General features: G+C 39.6%; 2 protein-coding genes across 2 annotated transcripts in view; both read right to left on the reverse strand.

The window, feature by feature from the left end:
• Positions 1-12,621, reverse strand: part of nphp3 (nephronophthisis 3) — a 37,731-nt gene extending 25,110 nt beyond the window's left edge. The window contains exons 1-8 of the mRNA XM_073830821.1: positions 12,363-12,621; positions 10,680-11,080; positions 6,432-6,557; positions 6,054-6,204; positions 4,659-4,811; positions 2,591-2,724; positions 523-683; positions 268-445 (exon numbers count right to left, since the gene is read on the reverse strand). Coding sequence (XP_073686922.1) covers positions 268-445; positions 523-683; positions 2,591-2,724; positions 4,659-4,811; positions 6,054-6,204; positions 6,432-6,557; positions 10,680-11,003 — 1,227 coding nt within the window. The 5' untranslated portion in view covers positions 11,004-11,080; positions 12,363-12,621. The remainder of the gene's footprint in view (positions 1-267; positions 446-522; positions 684-2,590; positions 2,725-4,658; positions 4,812-6,053; positions 6,205-6,431; positions 6,558-10,679; positions 11,081-12,362) is intronic.
• Positions 12,622-18,873: 6,252 nt separating this feature from the next.
• On the reverse strand, positions 18,874-20,832 carry LOC141300957 (uracil nucleotide/cysteinyl leukotriene receptor). Its single transcript, XM_073831232.1, has one exon. The coding sequence runs from the start codon at positions 20,124-20,126 to the stop codon at positions 19,182-19,184; it is 945 nt and encodes a 314-aa protein (XP_073687333.1). The 5' UTR covers positions 20,127-20,832; the 3' UTR covers positions 18,874-19,181.
• Between the last annotated feature and the right edge of the window lie 1,885 nt (positions 20,833-22,717).

The raw sequence follows: 22,717 nt of genomic DNA on the forward strand, positions 1-22,717 counted from the left end.
AACTACACACTTCACAATATTATTTCTATGTTTGAAATAGTTTTTTATAGTCAAGGTGTGATCTCTGTTCTAAAAGTGGTTTCTATATGAAACTTAGAAGTGCTAAGAAGAAACTTGAAGAATTCTTAAAAGATACGTTATCACCTACAGAAGCTTCAGAAAAACCTTTGAAACTCTTTAAAAAAAGTTTAACGTTTTTAGAATCTCCAGAAGAACCTTAGAACTATCAACATAATTTTGAAACCCATTTGAATCATTTGAAATTACTTTAAGTTTGGCACTCTTGTCGGCTTTGTTAACTCTCTCCAACAAGTCTCTAGTGGATGGACTGAGGGTGGACGCCTCCTCCTTTTCTCCTTTTCTCTCACCAGTTCGCAAATACAGCAAGAGAGGCCGAGAGTCTGGGGTTTTCACAAATGCTTCCTCCACATCCTCTACAACACAACTAAAACATCAAAACACATACATGTGATTCATATCAACAGCAACATGATAAAAAGTGTGAGAAAGATGGAGCATCACCTGGACACTGAGGATTTGAGTAGCAGCACACACACAGAGCTCCTCTCGATCTCCTGCCTGCGTTCAGCAGCATACAAAGCAGCTTTCTCCTCAGGAAATGACACGTTCAGGTAAAAATGGCCCTGACCCTCACAAAACCTCTGCAGCCTCAAAGAATAGGTCTGAAAGAGAGAAACAAATGAATGAAGAGTGCTATAATGCAAGAATACGTGTATGGGTTTTCAAAAAAAATATTTTTTTTGCACTTTGTAACGTAGCTATCCTTCAAAGTAAACTGTCCTCAAAGGTGTTAATCAAAAAAGTGCATGATAAATAAAGATACTGGCTTTCAAAAGAAAGTCGACTCAGTAACGCCTTAACGAGTCGTCATATTTTCAAACCTTCTGCCTGTTACCGATTTACGTTACTAGGTAACACATTAGTATAATCCCTGCCTTCCCGTGTAATGTGAACTCTCTGATCTGCCCACAAACACTTCCACTAGTTAGTGTGTTTACATCCTGTCGAGAAGACACTGTTCTGCTTCTGCGCTGTGAAAGCAAGTTTTTTCCATGATACCACAGCAATACAATTCAAACCTTTTGTTGTGTGCTCATCATTTTACAGAAGACTACCTCTCTGATCTTGGCAAGTTCAATGCAGGATTCGCTAAACGCTTGTCCATGAAAGATAAGTCTGCACTTTCTTTATTTGGACCAACAAGTGTCTCCAAACCACAACCTGGTTCGGAGACGCAAAGTATGATTAATACATTATGTGTACATTTTCAATGTGCTCAAAATATCAAGTTTTTTTTGTGCTCATATGTGATGTTTTCAGGTAGACCACGATATTACTGTCTTACTGAAATAGTTTTGATAATTAGCTGTGAACCCACTATTTCCTAAGAATGTGTCGATCAATGTAGACTGTCGTTGTTCTAATTACTTTGTTTAATAATAAAGAATGTAGACATAATTTGGTTTACAAACTGTATTGTTTCGTCAGTTAGTCACATTAGCATTCAGCTAACATATCCACAGTTATTGCTTTGTGAAGTGTTTACACTTTAGCAGCTAAACTTTAGCTGTGCGCACGATTTGCTTGCATTGTATACGGATAAACCAATCACAACAGCTGACCAATCAGAGCAGAGTAGGCTTATGGAAGGGAGGGGCTTAGAGATCTTAGTCTCAGAACTGCTTTGAACGAATCGTATTGAAATCATTGCAAAATAATTCTAATTTTAAATTCTGTATTCTAAGAAAATTACAATGTTTTCTGATCTTAGACGCATTTAAATTTGTTGTAAGGGACTCCAATACAATATTAGAACATTTTAAAACACCATATAACCTGCTTTTTAAAGGATTAGTTCACTTCCAGAACAAAAATTTACATATAATTTACTCACCCTCTTGTCATCCAAGATGTTTGTCTTTCTTTCTTCAGTCGTAAAGACAAAATGTTTTTTGAGAAAAACATTTCTGAAATTTTCTCCATAAAGTTGACTTTAATGGTCCATGCGAGTTTGAACTTTCAAAATGCAGCTTCAAAGGGCTCTAAACGATCCTAGCTGAGGAAGAAGGGTGTTATTTAGTGAAACGATCAGTAATTTTCTGTAATAAATTAATATTTATTCACTTATTAACCACAAATGTTTGTCTTGTCTAGCTCTGAGATGCGCATGCGTACTCTGTGCGCTCCGGTTCAAGACAGTTAGGGTATGCAGACATATACACATGTGCATCTCAGAGCATTTGTGGTTAAAAATGGTATAAATATTAATTTATTAAGAAAATAACCAATCGTTTCGCTAGATAAGACATCTATTCCTCTGCTGGGATCGTTTGGTGCCCTTTGAAGCTGCATTTTGGAAGTTCAAACTCACGGGCACCGCTGAAGTCCATTATTTGGAGAAAATTCCTGAAATGTTTTCCTCAAAAAAAAAAAAAAAACATTTTTTTTTTTACAAGACATTTTAAAAGACATGAACATTTTGAATATTAAGGGAGTGAGTAAATTATCCGTAAATTTTTGCTCTAGAAGTGAACTAATCTTTTAAGATGTGTTATGTAAGCATGTGTACCTGTATAAACGTCTGTAGCTCTGCTTTGGTTTCCTGTGTGCATATGAGGTAGCAGCGGACTGTGTTACTCCACAGAGCCTGAGAGACGTGAGGAGAAACTTGCAGCAGACTGGCTACAGCCGCATCCCAATCATCTGAAACAACATGCACAAACATTAGCATACATACAGTTAGGGAAAAAATATTTGATCCCCTGCTGATTTTGTACATTTGCCCACTGCCAAAGAAATGATCAGTCTAGGTTTATTTTAACAATGAGAGACAGAATAACAACAAAAAAATTTTAGAAATTGATCTGCATTTTAATGAGTAAAATAAGTATTTGATCTCCTATCAATCAGCAAGATTTCTGGCTCCCAGGTGTCTTTAATACAGGTAGCGGGCTGAAATTAGGAGCACTCTCTTAAAGGGAGTGCTCCTAATCTCAGCTTGTTACCTGTATAAAAATGCCTGTCCACAGAAGTTATCAATCAATCAGATTCCAAACTGTCCACCATGGCCAAGACCAAAGAGCTGTTCAAGGATGTCAGGGACAAGATTGTAGACCTACACAAGGCTGGAATGGGCTACAAGACCATCGCCTAGCAGCTTGATGAGAAGGTGACAACAGTTGGTGCGATAATTCGATAATTCTTCAAATGGAAGAAACACAAATGATCATGAGAACGGTGAGGAATCAGCCCAGAACTACATGGTAGGATCTTGTCAATGATCTCAAGGCAGCTGGGACCATAGTCACCAAGAAAACAATTGGTAACACACTACGCCGTGAAGGACTGAAATCCTGCAGTGCCCACAAGGTCCCTCTGCTCAAAAAAGCACATGTACAGAAGTTTGCCAATGAACATCTGAATGATTTAGAGGAGAACTAAGTAAACGTGTTGTGGTCAGATGAGACCAAACCGAGCTCTTTGGCATCAACTCATGTTCATGGAATGTTGCCTATTAACCCAAGAACACCATCCCCACCGTCAAAAATGGAGGTGGAAACATTATGCTTTGGGGGTGTTTTTTTCTGTCAAGGGGACAGGACAACTGCATCGCATCAAAGGGAAGTCAAATCTTGGGTGAGAACCTCCTTTCCTCAGCCAGGGTATTGAAAATGTGTCGTGGATGGGTATTCCAGCATGACAATGACCCAAAACACACAGCCAAGGCAAGAAAAAGGAGTGTCTCAAGAAGAAGCACATTAAGGTCCTGGAGTGGCCTAGCCAGTCTCCAGACCTTAATCTCATAGAAAATCTGTGGAGGGAGTTGAAGGTTTGAGTTGCCAAAAAGTCAGCCTCGAAAACTTCATGACTTGGAGAGGATCTGCAAAGAGGTGAGACAAAATCTCTCCTGAGATGTGTGCAAACCTGGTGGCCAACTAAAAGAAACGTCTGACCTCTGTGACTGAATGAATGAATGAATGAATGATGCATTTATATAGCGCTTTCATTGTGTATTGCCGTACACCCAAAGCGCTTTACAGTCATATGGGGGATCTCTCCTCAACCACCACCAGTGTGCAGCATCCACTTGGATGATGCGTCGGCAGCCACAGTACAACGGCGCCGGTGCGCTCACCACACACCAGCTACAGGTGGAGAGGAGAGAGTGATATAGCCAATTCAATGTAAGGGGATTATTTGGAGGCCATGATTGACTAGGGCCAGTTGAGGGAATTTGGCCAGGACACCGGGGTTACACCCCTACTCTTTTACGATAAGTGCCATGGGATTTTCTATGACCACAGAGAGTCAGGACCTCGGTTTAACGTCTCATCCGAAGGACGGTGCTTTTTGCAGTATAGTGTCCCCATCACTATACTGGGGCATTAGGACCCACATAGACCACAGGGTGAGCACCCCCTGCTGGCCTCACTAACACCTGACAACAAGGGTTTTGCCACCAAGTACTAAGTCACTAACATTTTTTTTTTTTTTTGTTATTCTGTCTCTCACTGTTCAAATAAACCTAGCATTAAAATTATAGACTGATCATTTCTTTGTCAGTCAGCAAACGTACAAAATCAGAGGATCACTGTACAAGCACTCCTACAACAACACACACACAGGTGCAAACTCACCTCTGCTGACATTGGCAAACGGCCCCTCCACGTCGATGAGACTGTGAGCAAATTCTGGACCCCTGTGTGTCTGCTGTAACTGCATCATACTGCCCATGGACGGCTCACTGCCCAACACCCCACCACTCCAGTACTCACACTGAGTTCCTGCAGCTGCACACAGAGTACAACATTAGGGATGCACTGGTATAGAAATTCTGGTTCCAGAAAAAATTTAGCTGTTAAAAAAAAATCATAAAGACACACTGTCGTTCAAAAGTTTGGGATCAGTAAGACTTGTAATGTTTTTAATCAGGGTTCCCACTCTTTCATAAACACCAGATTCAAGGAGTTTTTAAGCACCATTTATTTTATATCAAGCACCTATCAAATTCACACCCCCAGCATATGTAGCATCATGAAAGTGCTTACTGTACTGAACATTTCACTTACACTTAACATTCACATAAAAAATGTCAGAGTAATAATGATGTTTTGAATGTGTAGGTTTCATAAATGTAGACCGTTTTTAAAAGTCATATTTAAAGGAATTTAATGAAATACATTGATTTTAATACTGGTAATATTCAAATGCAATTTCTAAAATATTGATAAAATATGCATTAAACTGTATTTAGCTGTAGTTCTTGTACAAGATTTAAATTTATATATATGCACTTTGAAGTCCTGTTTAGGGCTGCAACTAATGATTATTTTGATAATCGATTAGTTGGTCTTTTATTTTTTCGATTAATCAGCTTAAAATTTTTTTTTTATTTTATTGACAAAAATCACACTATGCCACATTCTGCCCAATGTCCTTCAAACAAATGTGCCAACTGAAAGCTATGAGAACACAGTTCTTAACAATTTATTAGACCACCTGTCGTAATAAATAGAAAAGACAAATATCTGAAGAAAAGCGCTTGACTATTTTTTTCATAGATAACTGCAATAATTATAGCATTAGAAATAGCCTACTGTTACTAAAAAGTTTATGCATATTGGAGGATCATATTTCTGAAGGATCATGTGACACTGAAGACTGGAGTAATTTATTCACAAGAATGAATTATATTTTAAAAGTATATTAAAACAGAAATCTGTTATTTTAAATTGCAATAATATTTCATTTTTTTCTGAATTTTTAATTATTTTAATGATTTAATGATGAGCACAAGAAGCTTTTTTAAAAAAACATTAAATACTGTTTAAAAATTAAATGCACCAAACTGAACCAGAATTCAAAAATAAATGAACAGAGAGAAAACCAAAGAGCTACTTCCTCTTCCAAAGAAAGGTGAGTCAGTGTGAAAAACCTACATCATACATCTTGACAGTCAGACAGATGATCGTTTTCAACAGAAAGTGTACAAATCTAGTTTTTCTTGTGAAATTTATCTGCCACATTCTTACTGGTGACAGTGGTGCGGTTATCGTCTGAATCCGAGTCTGCTGGATCATAAATTTGAATGCCTTGAGCTTGCAGCTGTTGAAGTTTAGACTCCAGATCTCGTTTTGCCCGCAGCAAATCCTGAATTTCCTTTTCTTTAGTCTCCCGGAATATCTGCAGGGTGATTTAGGACAGAAATAAAGATGAATGAAACACATTGGTAAAGAATGCACTGACAGGCAAACTGAAACTAGAACAGCTAGAGGCTGAAAGAGATAAGACATAAAAACAAAAGGAGGCAGACAGGGGCTTGGGAAGATTTAGGATTTTGCAAGATAAGAATCTTTAGTGAGTCAGTTCTTAATGTTCCTGTGAGAGAGAGAAGAGAATAAGATTCACACCTTAAACTGTCGTTTGACCTTGTCTCTGTCATGCTCAAAGGTGGCAGCTCTTTCCATGGCTTGATACTTTGCCTCCAGGGCACTTTCTTTCTCTCGAAGAATCTTCTGGTAAGTCTTTTGAAGAGCCTGACAACCAGAGAAACACAGAATTAGACAAACTTATAGGATTAGTTCACTTTCAGAACTAAAATTTACAGATAATGTACTCACCCCCTTGTCATCCAAGATGTTCATGTCTTTCTTCAGTCGTAAAGAAATTATGCTTTTTGAGGAAAACATTTCAGGATTTTTCTCCATAGAGTGGATATGGATGGTGCCCGCAAAGTTTAACTTCCAAAATGCAGTTTCAAAAGGCTCTAAACGAGGAAGAAACGAACGGTTATTTTCTAAACAAATTTTTAACCTCAAATGCTCATCTTGTCTCGATGCAATGCGCGTGCGTAGTCTGTGTGATCCGGGTCAATACAGCTAGGCCATGTCGAAAAACTCCCATCTTGTTTTCTTCCCCCAACTTCAAAATCGTCCTACATCGCTGCAGAAGTACTGACCCTGTGTTTACAAAGTGAACATACAAACGCCCTTTACAAACATGGTAAAACAGCCTTGTAGGGCGATTTTGAAGTTGAAGACCCAAACGAGATCTGAGTTTTTCGACATATCCTAACTGTATTGACCCAGATCACACAGACTATGCATGCGCATCGTAGAGACAAGACAAGACGAGCATTTGAGGTTAGAAAGTATATAAATTGTCAATTTGTTTAGAAAATAATCGATTGTTTCTCTAGATAAGACCCTTCTTCCTCAGCTGGGATTGTTTAGAGCCCTTTGAAACTGCGTTTAAACTGCAAACTTGGGGCCACCATACATATCCATTATATGGAGATAAATCATGAAATGTTTTTCTCAAAAACACAATTTCTTTACGACTGAAGAAAGAAAGACATGGATGTCTTGGATGACAAGGGGGTGTGTACATTATATGCATTTTTTTTTTTCTGGAAGTGAACTAATCCTTTAAGTAGTTTGATAGAAATGTTGAGAAAATGTACATTAATTTTAAAACTTCTTTGTATTTGGTACATAGGTCAATGACATCTATTAATCTACTGGTTTAAAATCCATTCGAAATGTATTAAAATGCATTACATATAATGATTTGTATAAACTTTTTCTATGATAACACACGCTTTTGACTACTGAATTAAAAAAAAAATCAATTTGATATTTTTATGTTGGATAAGAAAGTGTTATACCTTACTGAACTGTGCTGATATTAAAAAAATAACAAAACTGCTTTACTGTTTATTATTCTTTAATAGATTTTGGTACAGCAAAAAATATGCATTTAAATCCTAAAACATTAAAGAAAATTATAGAAAAGACCCTCATAACTTTGGCAAGGTCAATAAGCATCTTAAAGGGATGGTTCGGAGTAGAATTGACTTCATTGCTATGCACTCCGAAGCCCATCTAAATACCCCATCCGAAGTTTTTTTTACCTTAGTCGAACATTTATGGAGATATTAGAGTTTTCGAATTGCTTGTTACAGGAGTGAATGGTACATGTGATGTATCCCGTAAATTGCACCACTAAACGTGCAAGTAATCTTACCAAACTTGTACAGTAGTGTAAATAGGTTATGTACTCACAAAACGCTGCATCGGAACATTTGTAAGTCCACCATGAGTGTTTTAAAAACACGTTTTACCCGAGAACTACTAGTCTCAGAAACTACAAGTCGAAGTCACTTCCCTGGTTTGAAAAAAGCACGTAAAAGTCCTCCTACTACATCTGTGTGCATGTCAACTTGTAGGAGGACTTTTACGTGCTTTTTTCAAACCAGGGAAGTGACGTCGACGTGTCGCCATTTGTAGTTTTTGAGACTAGTAGGGATCGGCTAAAACGTGTTTTTAAAACACTCATGGTGGACTTACAAATGTTCCGATGCAGCGTTTTGTGAGTACATAACCTATTTACACTACTGTACAAGTTTGGTAAGATTACTTGCACGTTTAGTTGTGCAATTTACGAGATACATCACATGTACCATTCACTCCTGTAACAAGCAATTCGAAAAACTCTAATATCTCCATAAATGTTTGACTAAGGTAAAAAAAACTTCGGATGGGGTATTTACATGGGCTTCGGAGTGCATAGCAATGAAGTCAATTCTACTCCGAACCATCCCTTTAAAGGAACACTCCACTTTTTTGGAAATAGGCTCATTCTCCAACTCCCCCTGAGTTAATAAGTTGAGTTTTACCATTTTGAAATCCATTCAGCCGTTCTCCTGTTCTGGTGATATCACTTTTAGCATAGCTTAGCATAGATCATTGAATCCTATGAGACCAATATAGCATCACGTTCAAAAATGACCAACGAGTTTCGATATTTGTCCTATTTAAAACTTGACTCTTCTGTAGTTATATCGTGTACGATTACCGGCGGAAAATGTAAAGCTACAATTTTCTAGACGAAGCAGCCGCAGTAATATCACGCCGGTCACATTGGAAGTTACCTAGCAGGGAACTAATTTCAGGTGCTGCGTGATATTACTGCACCTGCTGCGTCCATATTACGGCAGCAAACTTCCTTGAATATTAAGCCGGAATGGGAGTGTAGTTCCTAATCTTATCGGCCTAGAAATTCGCAGCTTTACATTTTCTGGCAGTATTAGTACACAATATAACTACAGAAGTGTCAAGTTTTAAATAGGACAAATATCGAAACTCGTTGGTCATTTTTGAACGTGATGCTATATTGGTCTAATAGGATTCAATTATCTATGCTAAGCTATGCTAAAAGTGATATCGCCAGAACAGGAGAACGGCTGAATGGATTTCAAAACGGTAAAAATCAACTTATTAACTCAGGGGGAGTTGGAGAATGAGCCTATTTCCAAAAAAAGTGGAGTGTTCCATTAAAATCTCAGATAATTTGTGACCCTGGACCACAAAACCAGTCTTAAGTCGCTGGGGTATTTGTAGCAATAGCCAAAAATACATTGTATGGGTCAAAATTATTGATTTTTCTTTTATGTCAAAAATCATTAGGAAATTAAGTAAAGATCATGTTCCATGAAGATTTTTTGTAAAATTCCTACTGTAAACCTATCAAAATGTAATTTTTGATTAGTAATATGCATTGTTAAGAACTTAATTTGGACAACTTTACAGGTGATTTTCTCAGTATTTTGATTTTTTTTTGCACCCTCAGATTCCAGATTTTCAAATAGATGTATCGCGGCCAAATATTGTCCTATCCTAACAAATCATACATCAATAGAAAGCTTATTTATTGAGCTTTGTATATATCTCAGTTTTGTAAAATTTAACCTTATGACTGGTTTTGTGGTCCAGGGTCACATTTGACCTTTTCATGGCAAATGTGCGGTTAGATGAAGTAATAAAAAGTGTCCAGATTAAAATGTAGTGTTTTTTTCTTTGCTCTCCTTATTTTTCTTTATTTCTGCCCAACACTCATATTTGTCACTGACCACATAAAAAGCTCAGATTTTCAGTAACACTTTACAATAAGGTGTCATTTGTTAACATCAATGTATCAACTAACAGGAACGAACAAAGAACAATACATTTAATACACTATTTATAAATCTTTGTTAATGTTTGTTAATAAAAATACAGTCATTCATTGTTACAAAGTGCATTAAATTAAGCTTCTAGCGTTAGTTCTGGCAGGTCACGTGAGTCAAGCTTGCATCAGCTGACTCTCAGCTGATCACATCTACCTATAGGAATGCTACTCCTATCACAGCATTTTTATATAAGGCTGCATTTAGTATTATTCAGTAGCTTTTTCGCTTGCTCAGGAGCAAACACCCTCCTCCATCCCCAGCTCCTCCTTTTGCGACAGTCAGGACCTGGTTTACTGATTCCACTTGAATCAGTCTCCTTTTATCTCAATTTATGTGTTACACTTTAAATATCATTAAGTACATTAATGATATCTGCTTGTTCTGTTCTGTTTACCTTGGGGGGTTATTATTGCTGCTCTCCCTGCTCATTCATGACATGCTGCACGAATGGGCAGGGAGTTGTGCCAGAACAGAACTACCCCGCCAAATCAAAATTGTATGCTAATGTCTATCATTTTGACGATAGTGGTCCTGACAGAACTAATGTTAACAGTTAATGCATTAGTAAATGCTGAATTTAACATTAACTAAGATTAACAAATGAACCTTTTTGTAAAGTGTTACCAGATTTTCTTATTTTCTCTCAAACCTGCAGCTCAGCACGCAGTCTCTTGTTCTCCTCATCCAGCTTGGCTTCTTTCTTCTGCATGGATGCAATCTCATTGTTCTTGCTGACCCTAAAGATCTCGTAGTCCTTCCTGAGGCGCTCATACTCAGCCGCATACTCCAGCTCCACCGATCCGGTGGATTTGAAGCTGGCGCCGATGACACGAGGCCCGCGGCGGAAGGAACTCCGCAACAGACGTGCCTTAGGCTTCACTTCCACCGGTATCTCACACGCCTCTCCTCCCTCACCACCGTACGCATCCTCAATCACCTCACCGGGGCTCACCAGAGAGGATGCCGTACCCATAACAATGGATGAAAGGTGCCACAAAGACACCTGTGAGCTAGATCACTCACACTCTTCCAGAATGAACATTGATGGTTCTGTTGGAAACAGGAAATACAGGCGGTGTGCATCAGTTCTGATACATTTAATCATGGATTTTAAGTATGCTTTGAAGTTGTATATCAAAACACTTGAGCAGTAGTTCTACAAAGAACTAAAAAGTCTTGTTTTGCAGAAATTGAGAATTGGATATGTATGGTGCTGAGGTTAGTGCACTAGTATGTATTCACCTTTAAAACTTGTATGTCATCATTGCAAAAATACATTAAAGTGCGTAATTCTTTCAACAAATTAATGTATTGGAAAAATATTCTATGTAGCTCCAGAAAGTATCTGCATAGCTAAGCCAAACTTAAAAATGCCATTATAAAACAAAAATCAAACCAATTTTTAAGTTTAAGTTTACGTTTAAGGTTTAAATGAAAATCAATAGAATTTGGACACTTTCTGGTTGTGATATTCAGTAGAATGTCCATTATTTATTCGATGAATTACAGCCATGTTTTTTTTTTTTTAAATGTGTTATTCAAATATGTTTATATTTTGAATGCATGTTTATGTACAGTTGGGGTCAAAAGTTTGCATACACCTTGCAGAATCTGCAAATGTTTATTTTACCAAAATAAGAGGCTTCATACAAAATGCATGATATTTTTTATTTAGTACTGACCCTAAATAAGATTTAACATAAAAGATATTGTCCACAAGATAAATAATAGGGTCATTCCAAGTCAACTCAACCAGAAGTCCCCGTCTCAAATTTTAGATTTGCTGATTTTGCTAATATTTATTCTGAAGAAAGATAGACATGTATAATTGTTGAATGTAACCCATATTCAATGGTTGAAATCTTTGGCTGCAAACTTGCAAGTCTTTGGCTGTACATTGCAAGATTTTCTCAGTTGATCTGATCAAACATTTTATGATATTGTGCTTTTTTGTTCAACAGCCTCAAAGGTTTTCTGGTTCAACACACTTTAATCTAAGGAATACGGCTGCCAGCTGTGTCTCTAGGGACTTGTAACTTTTATGTGAAAAATCTTATTCAGGTCAGTACTAAATGAAACATAACATGTATTTTGTAAACTGTATGTAAACTTTTGACATCAACTGTACAATGCATTACATTATACTATGTAACGTTACAATAAAGATTATGAGAAGATGAAAATATGACAAAGTTTGATCTGAAGATTCCCAAAAGTCTGTTTGTTTAGTTAATTTGATGTGCTGTTGGGTTAGCACGATGTTTACTACTTTTACAGTGTCATCAAACCAAACACACAGAGGACGTGCATATCAATACATTTAACATTTTACCTTAAACTGTGGTCTTGAACCCTGCGGTCATCCTGGAGACGATGACCGGGACGAATTCCAACAGAGTGAAGAAAAATACTCCACCCAACCGAGAGAACCGAGGAGATCCAGGACGATAAATTTGGACGAAACTGATATCAATCTTAGGACCCGAAATATATATCGATAAGTAACGTGTTCATAAACACGGCTGGCATATCAGTCAAAAGGTAAACAAATCATACTGATGCACACGTTTTCTTCCCAATGTCTTCCTGACAACCGCGTTACTAGGCACGCCTTCTTCTATGGGTCCACAGTGTGCCCAAAAAGGGTATCTAAAGCGTTTTTCTTTTATAAGTTTCTGGTAAATAAGGATTGTAGTTAACATTAACCTCAGTTGATGTTTTTCAATCTAAATACTCAATACAATTATATAATTAGGCACATTCCAAACCTAAAAAAAATAGCATATATTCTCACTTCAGGCATTAACAACCTTTTATTATTTTCATTTTTTTTTTTTTTTTGGTTTAGATTTAGACACCTTTTTTCTCAACCCCGTAACACACAAAATGGGATTGGTTTAAAAAGAATTTTACACAGAGCTTGTTATAACCCTGGACCACAAAACCAGTCATAAGGTTAAATTTTACAAAACTGAGATATATACATCATATGAAAGCTCAATAAAAAAGCTTTTGTTAGGATATGGCAATATTTGGCCGAGATACATCTATTTGAAAATCTGAAATCTAAGGGTGTAAAAAATCAAAATACTGTGAAAATCACCTTTAAAGTTGTCCAAATTAAGTTCTTAACAATGCATATTACTAATCAAAAATTACATTTGGATAGGTTTACAGTAGGAATTTTACAAAAAAAATCTGCATGGAACATGATCTTTACTTAATTTCCTAATGATTTTTGACATAAAAGAAAAATCAATAATTTTGACCCATACAATGTATTTTTGGCTATTGCTACAAATATACCCCAGCAACTTAAGACTGGTTTTGTGGTCCAGGGTCACATATAACAAATATAACATTTATCATATTTTACATTATACATTTTTACAGGACTAAAGCTAAAAATGCAAAAATAAATGTTTTCATACTAATTAAGTTACCTATATTTTTTTCAAAAATACTAATGTGACAAGGTGTAATAGGGTTAAAGCTGCACAGGTTGTTGCTGGGATCCTCTTCCACTCTTTACGGAGCTGCATGGTGCTTCTCCACCTTACACTTGAGAATGCCCCACAGGTGCTTAATAGGGTTCAGGTCTGGAGACATACTTGGCCACTCCATCACCTTCACCTTCAGCTTCCTCAGCAAGGCAGTTGTCATCTTGGTGGTGTTTGGGATTGTTATGTTGGAAAACTGCCGTTCGGCCTAGTTTCTGGAGGGAAGGCATCATGTTCTGCTTCAGAATGTACAGTACATAATGAAATCCATGTTTCCCTCAATGAACTACAGCTCCCCAGTACCAGCAGCACTCATGCAGCCCCAGACCATGATGCTACCACCACCATGCTTGACTGTAGGCAAGACACAATTTTCTTGGTACTCCTCACCAGGGCATCGCCATTCATGCTGGACACCATCTGAGCCAAACAAGTTTATCTTATAGTCTCATCAGACCACAGGACATGGTTCCAGTAATTCATGTTCTTGGACAGGTTGTCTTCAGCAAACTGTTTGCAGGCTTTCTTGTGAGCCAGCTTCAGATGAGGCTTCCTTCTGAAACAACACCTTTGCAAACCGAATTGTTGCAGTGTGCGGCGTATGGTCTGAGCACTGACAAGCTGACCTTCTACTTCTGCAACCTTTAAAGCAATGGTGGCAGCACTCATCCTTCTGTTTTTTTAACGAGTGCATAACTTTGTTGATCGACCCCTGCAAGGCATGTTCCAAATGGAACCCATCTTGGAAAACCTCTGTATGACCCTGACCACTGTAGTGTAACTCGGTTTCAGGGTGTTACTGAACCTCTAATAGCCTTGGCCATCTTTGTGGAGAGCAACAGTTATAATTCTTAAATCCTCAGAGAGTTCTTTGCCATGAGATGCCATGTTGAACATCCAGTGGTCAGTATGAAAGAATTGTACTTAAAGCACCTAATTTTAACTGCTCTAATACAAGATACACAACTTTGTACGGTCCTTTCAAGCAGACATAAACATGATGAATAGGACATCTGGCTTTGCATGGTTAAACAACATACTGCTGTTATCACTTAGGCTGTACTCACTTTTGTTGCCAGCTATTTTGACAATAATGGCTGTATGCTGAGTTATTTTCAGAGGACAGTAAATCTATACTGCTATACAAGCTGCACATTGACTACTCTAAAATATATCCAAGTTTCATTTCTATAGTATTGTCCCTTGAGAAGATATACTAAAATTATTGCTGGTGTCACAAGGAGGAGTCAGAGACGTTCAGATCCATTTGCAGCATTTATTTAACAGACGTGGTCAAACAGACAGGGTCAAAATATCGGCAAACAGTAACCTCAAAGACAATCCAGAGAGTAATCCGTAACACAGGCGGGGGGTCGAAATCCAGAAGGGCAGTCCAAAGTGACAAAGAAAACAAATAAGACAAACAAAACAAACCAGGAATAAACTAAGGAAACAAGGCCAGGGAGCATGGAAAACGCTTAGAATAACAACCATAGGGAATGATAAGACTTCGCAAGGTGGCTGTGTGTGTGAGTTGCTTAAATGCATGTGGGTAAATTAGAAACAGGTGTGTGCAGCAATCAGTTCAGTGGAAAACGAGGAACAGATGTGTGCAGTGATTGGTGCAGTGGCTTATGGGGATTGCAGTCCAGAATGTGTGTGCAAGAGTTCATGATGAGATAGACCAGATACGTGACAGAGCCCCTCCCCAAGGAGCGGCTTCCAGACGCGCTAACCACCTTATACAACCTGGAGGGTGGTGGAGCGGAGGCGGAACAGGGGGAGAGATGGAGGGCCAGGTCCATGTAGGGGTACAGGAACTACAGACTGAGGCGGAGCCGACGGAGGGAGAAGCCATGGCGGAGGAAGGGTTGGCTCCTGCATGGGGCCGACCGACGGAGGTGGAGCCGGTGGGGCCCGAGGCGGAACCGGAGAGTCGATGGTCCTAGGTGACACCGAGGATCCGGAGGGCCAAGGCGGAGCCCAAGGCTCTGGCGACCCCGGCGGAGATGGAGGTCCGGAGGTACGCAGCGGAGCCGGAGTGACAGAGGATCGAGGCTGTGCCCACGGGAGGGAGGAGGTCCACAGAGCCGGCAGGACGGAGTGACGAGGTGCAGCCGGAGGAGTAGAGTCCAGAGGTGAAGGTGGGGCGACGACTGACCGGGGCGGAGCCGGAGAGACGATGGAGCCCGGAGGAGCTGGTGGGCCGACGGCCGACAACGGAGACGAGGGAGCACAGAGCCGGGGTGGAGCCGCAGGGTCGGAGGGCCGAGGTGGAGTCCAGGACTCTGAGACTGGAGGTGATGGTGAGGGGTCCTTCAGTCTGGACACCGATGGAGACTGGCAGTCTGGCAAGTCCTCTGCACCGAAGGTGGGATGTGGGTGAGCAGAGGGACTGTCAGGAGACAGAGGTGGCGGAACTGGAGCAGCAGGGAGGGTGGGTGGGAACAGTCCATGCATGAGCTCCGTGACCAGAACCGGGCAGACAGGAATCTCAGGACGACTGGATGGAACCAGCGGAGTCTCTGGAAGGCTGGGCGGAACCAGCGGAGGCTCTGGAAGGCTGGGCGGAACCAGCGGAGGCTCTGGAAGGCTGGGCTGAACCAGCTGAGGATCAGGAAGGCTGGGCGGGACCAGCGGAGACTCTGGAAGGCCGGGCGGGACCAGCGGAGACTCTGGAAGGCCGGGCGGGACCAGCGGAGACTCTGGAAGGCCGGGCGGGACCAGCGGAGACTCTGGAAGGCCGGGCGGGACCAGCGGAGACTCTGGAAGGCCGGGCGGGACCAGCGGAGACTCTGGAAGGCCGGGCGGGACCAGCGGAGACTCTGGAAGGCCGGGCGGGACCAGCGGAGACTCTGGAAGGCCGGGCGGGACCAGCGGAGACTCTGGAAGGCCGGGCGGGACCAGCGGAGACTCTGGAAGGCCGGGCGGGACCAGCGGAGACTCTGGAAGGCCGGGCGGGACCAGCGGAGACTCTGGAAGGCCGGGCGGGACCAGCGGAGACTCTGGAAGGCCGGACGGGACCAGTGGAGACTCTGGAAGGCCGGACGGGACCAGTGAAGACTCTGGAAGGCCGGGCGGAACCAGTGGAGACTCTGGAAGGCTGGTAGATATCTTACGCTGTGGCTCTGAGCAAGCAGACATCTTATGCTGTGGCCCTGGGCTAGCAGACATCTTGTGCTGTGGCTCAGGGCTAGCAGACATCTTGTGCTGAGGCTCTAGGCTGGCAGACATTCTGTGCTGTGGCTCTGTGAGTTCCATCATACACGGAGAACCAGATAACAACAGTGCATATTCAAAAAAGTCCTTCAGTGTACATCTGAATTCCCCTCCAGGTAGCATTGATTTAATTGGTTCATTCAGTCCTATACGGAATAAGTCCTTGAAGTAAACCTCATCAAAAAATTGTATTCCATACAACAACTCACTGAAACGGTGTATATATTCCTCGACGGGGCGATCTTCTTGTCGGAGGAGCAGAAGTTGGTCGAACGGGTCCATGTTGAGATGCTGGTGGATAAAGCCGCTGGATCCGGGTGCGGCGAAGTCTTCTGTCACAAGGAGGAGTCAGAGACGTTCAGATCCATTTTCAGCATTTATTTAACAGACGTGGTCAAACAGACAGGGTCAAAATATCGGCAAACAGTAACCTCAAAGACAATCCAGAGAGTAATCCGTAACACAGGCGGGGGGTCGAAATCCAGAAGGGCAGTCCAAAGTGACAAAGAAAACAAATAAGACAAACAAAACAAACCAGGAATAAACTAAGGAAACAACAAGGCCAGGGAGCATGGAAACATGGAAAACGCTTAGAATAACAACCATAGGGAATGATAAGACTTCGCAAGGTGGCTGTGTGTGTGAGTGGCTTAAATGCATGTGGGTAAATTAGAAACAGGTGTGTGCAGCAATCAGTTCAGTGGAAAACGAGGAACAGATGTGTGCAGTGATTGGTGCAGTGGCTTATGGGGATTGCAGTCCAGAATGTGTGTGCAAGAGTTCATGATGAGATAGACCAGATACGTGACAGCTGGAATGTGAGGGGTGTACTCACTTTTGTTGAGATACTGTATGCATGGCCAACACTGCCTTTCTGCTGAAAAAGTGGGAGTAATTTCTCATGTAGGATGCTTGTCAAAGTTCAAAATTCTATTCACAGCAAAAATATGAATTGTCATGATTTTGATAAGTATTAACTGAAACCAAGACTTTTTTGTATTTTGTATTAAAATGATTAATAAATTAAGTTAATAACTCAACCCCACCACAAGTTTACAATCCTGTAACAATGAAAATACATATATTTGTAACGGGGTTGTGGTTTTTCACTCAAAATGGCCACTGCTCCTCATGTAGTTAGGAGAGTAGGCCATATATGGCACCAATGAAGTACTTATACTTTTAATAAAATGTTGCATCCTAATTTAATGTGACAGGGTTAAATTGTTAAGCTTGACAGTACCTACCCTGACTATAATATGCCTTAAAATATGAATAATAAAGTATAATACATATGAGCAGATTCAAAATTATTATGGCTGTAGAATGGTTAGTGTGACAGGAATAAGTCTGTTTTTTTATCAAATATCTTGTTTTTTTTTTTAAATATTCTTCACAAGAAAGGAACACAAATAAACGCTAACATTATTGCCAAAAATCACAGACACTATGCACATTTTGTTAATAATTTTCTAAGTACAAATTTAGTAAAGTGCTAAAACAAGTTTTAAACTCAGTTTTATGCAAAAAAAAATCTTAAAATGCAATTATTAATTTTATTCATTATAATTGGCATACCGAAGTATTGTGAAAAGCTTCAAACTATTAATTTTGGTGAACCACCACTTTAGAAACTCTGGGGGACTGAAATATTACAGAATCCCAGGAATGACCCAGATACTTAAGCACTGTTTTAACAAAATCCATGTTTGAACTGTGACATAGAAGTGACATAGAAGCTGCATCTGAAGTGACATTTTAAAACAAAAAATTCAAATTTACAGAAAATTTCACAAATGTTCACTATAAAAAAAAAAAGGTTCCAAAAGGTGACTTTAAACAACCAATTTTAAATTTTTCATACTTTTATTTATTTACTTATTTATTCATTTACCTTTTGTGGAATGGAAAGGTTCCATGGTTGTTAAAGGTTCATTGAACCATCAGTGCCAATAAAGAACTTTTTTTAAGAGTGCTGGTGAGTAAAATGTGTTTGTGGAGACCTTGAAAGATACAAGATTTTGAAAGAATATTTTATTTGTTCATATTTTAAACAACTAAATGTATATACAAAAAATTATATAAGATAAATTAATTGATAAACGATAAATGTTGACAGAAAAAAGTTAAATAAACCCAAAGACCTAGTCATTGTCATCAAAGTCTGTGTCATATGAGATGTTGTCTGCTTATAATCTGGAAATGGATGTTCAGACATGTTGTGGAAGGAATCAAACTGCACGTCATGATTCAATAAGTTTCTGAATGTATCAGTATGAATTCAGCCGTACTTTTATACTTCTACTTTCAGTCTAAAAGAGTGAAAGTAGAAGTGAAAAGGTACGGCTGAATTAGTCTAAACCTTGTTTTACAGAGTTTCAATATTTCTGCTAGTTGACAGCTGAGGAAATGTCATTGCATTTTCCATCCGATCATGTGGTGGATTGCTCATCTTTGGTGTTGCTCCCACAAAGATGCAGCAAGGTTTCTTGGTAATTTCTAGCCAGAAAGAAGTACATGACAGGATCCAAAACACCACTTACGCATGTTAAAGCTGAGGTGATGCGATTTCCTAAATGCAACGTGTGTCTTTCCGATTCTGACCTTGACATATCATCATGCTGTAGGATAAATACAAATCGCTGGATATGATATGGCACAAATGCAATCAAGAAGTTAACCACAGTCAGTACAATCATTCTCATTGCCTTACGCTGAGTAGGTGTCCTTTCTTGAAAAGTCATCTTTTTTACTTTGGCAAATATGAGAATGTAAGAAATGCTCATGGTGACCAGAGGTATCAAAAATGCAATAGCAGTAGACACCAGTGCACCGGCGGGATTGGAGGAATTCTCTATGTACAGCTGTTCACACAAAGTCACATTCTGGATTTGTCTAGTCACTTCTTTTTTAGAGAACAAGACAGGCAACATGGAAATAGTCGCCATGACCCACAGGACTGCACAGACCACTTTGGCATTCCTGATCTTTCTCAGACTGTGAGTTTTGTGTGGCATGACACAAGCCAGCAGACGGTCTACGCTGATACAGGTCATGAAGTACATGCTGCAGTAGAGGTTGACGAAGAATAGGAAACCAACCACGCGACAGGCCCCTACCCCAAGAGGCCAGTGACTATCTGACATGTGGTAGATGATTCGCATGGGAAGCACCAAGACGTAAGACATGTCCGCTATAGCTAGGTGCTTTAGAAACTCTTTGGAAGGTGTGTTGTTGGTGTTGCGCTGGCAGAACACCCAAAGTGCCAGGGCATTACTCGGAACTGAGAGGATGAAGATGACAATGTAGAAGGATGCAAGCAGCATGTTCTCCAAGTGAGAGCTGAGATAAACCCCATCCACAGAGTGATTCGACATAGCGCAGGTCTATTTGAGACTGAGCTTCTGTTTAGAGAATGGCAAGAGTCAGAATAAGTAGCAGATATTATACCTAAACAAAAAGTTTAGACATGCCTGTATTCTGTGTTATTACTACACATAGTAGGCTATAATAGTAAAGTCATTGGAGCTACACAGTACATTCACAAATGGAAGTGTGGAGATTTTCAAAAAAATGTTTAACACATCAAAAAGGTCTGCACATTATGTATTTAGTTAAGTTTGTCCAACTTTTGATCAGTTTTAGCAAAATCGTTTTTTTCCATAACTTCAGAAACTAACAGTGAATGTCCAAATGTCTTTTTTACTTCTAAAAACTTGTCTAGCAATTTGACCATATTTCTTTGAACTTAAAAGCTCTGTTTATATTATAACACTGCTTTAATAGTAATCTTTTACATATATATACAAGAGAGCATTACATTCTAGGACATTTTTGGATAAATAATGTGTGTCTATATAATTATAAAGTGCATTAACATACACTGAACTTTAAGTCAAACAATATTAAATAAGCTAAATGATAAAACCATTAAAAAACGTCAAACACCTTTTTTAAAATGTCACTAAGATTTTTTTTTCTTTTAAAAAGGTAAAAAAATAAAATCATTATTAGTAAGGCTGTTATTATCTGGGTACTTACAAGCAGGTTTAGAGTCTGAATGTTGTGTGTGCTCATCTGTTTCCTCTTTTAGTCATATGCTTTGATCTCATGTAGGAGGTATCACACAAAAATGAATCAGCCCTTCTACAACATCCCCATTAACACATACCACCCTCTACTGGTCTCTTTAACTTTTTCTTTAGCAGACAAACCTAGCATAGTTCAAATATACAAAATCTTTATCATTGAACATACAGTGCCTTTCAAAAATATTCACACCCCTTCATTTTTTTCATATTTTGTTATGTTGCTGCCTTAACCATATATCTTCTATAACGAGAAAATATCCTTTTTATGACATATGTCGTTTTAACGAGGAAAGATGTCGTTTTAACGAGAAAACATCACGTTATCACGAGAAAATATGTAGTTTTGACGAGATAATTATGTCGTTTTAACGAGAAAAGATCTCGTTATAACGACATAGCTGAGTGGGAAAAAAAATGTGTGGCAGCAATGCGTCACCGTACTGCCTTATGTTAAACTACTTTAAATTACTTTTTCCACATTAATCTACACTCCATACACTATAATAGCAAAGCAAAAAAACTGGTTTTTAACATCTTTGCAAATTTATTAATAATAAAAAACTTAAATGATTCTATTGCATAAGTGTTCATATTCTTATCTGGGGCAGTTGAAATTTAGCTCAAGAGCATTCATATTGCTTCTAGATGTTACTACACTTCAAGTGCAGTTATTCTGTGGCAAATCCAATTGAATGTGTATGATTTGGAAAGGCACACACGTCTTAAAAAAATGCATATTAGAGCAAAAACCAAGCCCTGAGATAAAAAAAAAACTGCCTGTAGAGCTCAGAGACAGGATTGCATCAAAGAACACATCCAGGGAAAAGTTCAGAAAAAAATCTGCTGCATTGAAGGTTCACAGCAGCATTGTCTCTGTTACCCTTAATGGAAGAAGTTTGAAACAACCAGGACTCTTCGTAGAGCTGCCCTCTTGGCCAAACTGAGCAATTGATGGAGAAGGGCTTTGGGTAGACTGGTGACCAAAAACCTGATGGTCACTCTAGTTGAGCTCTATGATCATATGTGGAGATAGGAGAAATCTACAGTCGTGGCCAAAAGTTTTGAGAATTACATAAATATTGGAAATTGGAAAAGTTGCTGCTTAAGTTTTTATAATAGCAATTTGCATATACTCCAGAATGTTATGAAGACTGATCAGATGAATTGCATAGTCCACCTTTGCCATGAAAATTAACTTAATCCCCCCAAAAAACTTTCCACTGCATTGTTAAGAAGGCTTCAGGGCATCCAAGAAAGTCCAGCAAGCGCCAGGATCGTCTCCTAAAGAGGATTCAGCTGCGGGATCGGAGTGCCACCAGTGCAGAGCTTGCTCAGGAATGGCAGCAGGCAGGTGTGAGCGCATCTGCACGCACAGTGAGGCCAAGACTTTTGGAAGATGGCCTGGTGTCAAGAAGGGCAGCAAAGAAGCCACTTCTCTCCAAAAAAAACATCAGGGACAGATTGACCTTCTGCAAAAAGTATGGCGAATGGACTGCTGAGGACTGGGGCAAAGTCATATTCTCAGATGAAGCCTCTTTCCGATTGTTTGGGGCATCTGGAAAAAGGCTTGTCCGGAGAAGAAAAGGTAAGCGCTACCATCAGTCCTATGTCATGCCAACAGTAAAGCACCCTGAGACCATTCATGTGTGGGGTTGCTTCTCATCCAAGGGAGTGGGCTCACTCACAATTTTGCCCCAAAACACAGCCATGAATAAAGAATGGTACCAAAACACCCTCCAACAGCAACTTCTTCCAACAATCCAACAACAGTTTGGTGAAGAACAATGCATTTTCCAGCATGATGGAGCACCGTGCCATAAGGCAAAAGTGATAACGAAGTGGCTCAGGGGGCAAAACGTTGACATTTTGGGTCCATG

This window comes from Garra rufa, chromosome 24 (assembly GCF_049309525.1).
Source record: "Garra rufa chromosome 24, GarRuf1.0, whole genome shotgun sequence".
Taxonomy (NCBI): Eukaryota; Metazoa; Chordata; class Actinopteri; order Cypriniformes; family Cyprinidae; genus Garra; species Garra rufa.

Coding starts and splice junctions, on each gene's coding strand:
- LOC141300957 (XM_073831232.1), bottom strand. CDS start 20,126: ATGTCGAATCACTCTGTGGATGGGGTTTATCTCAGCTCTCACTTGGAG.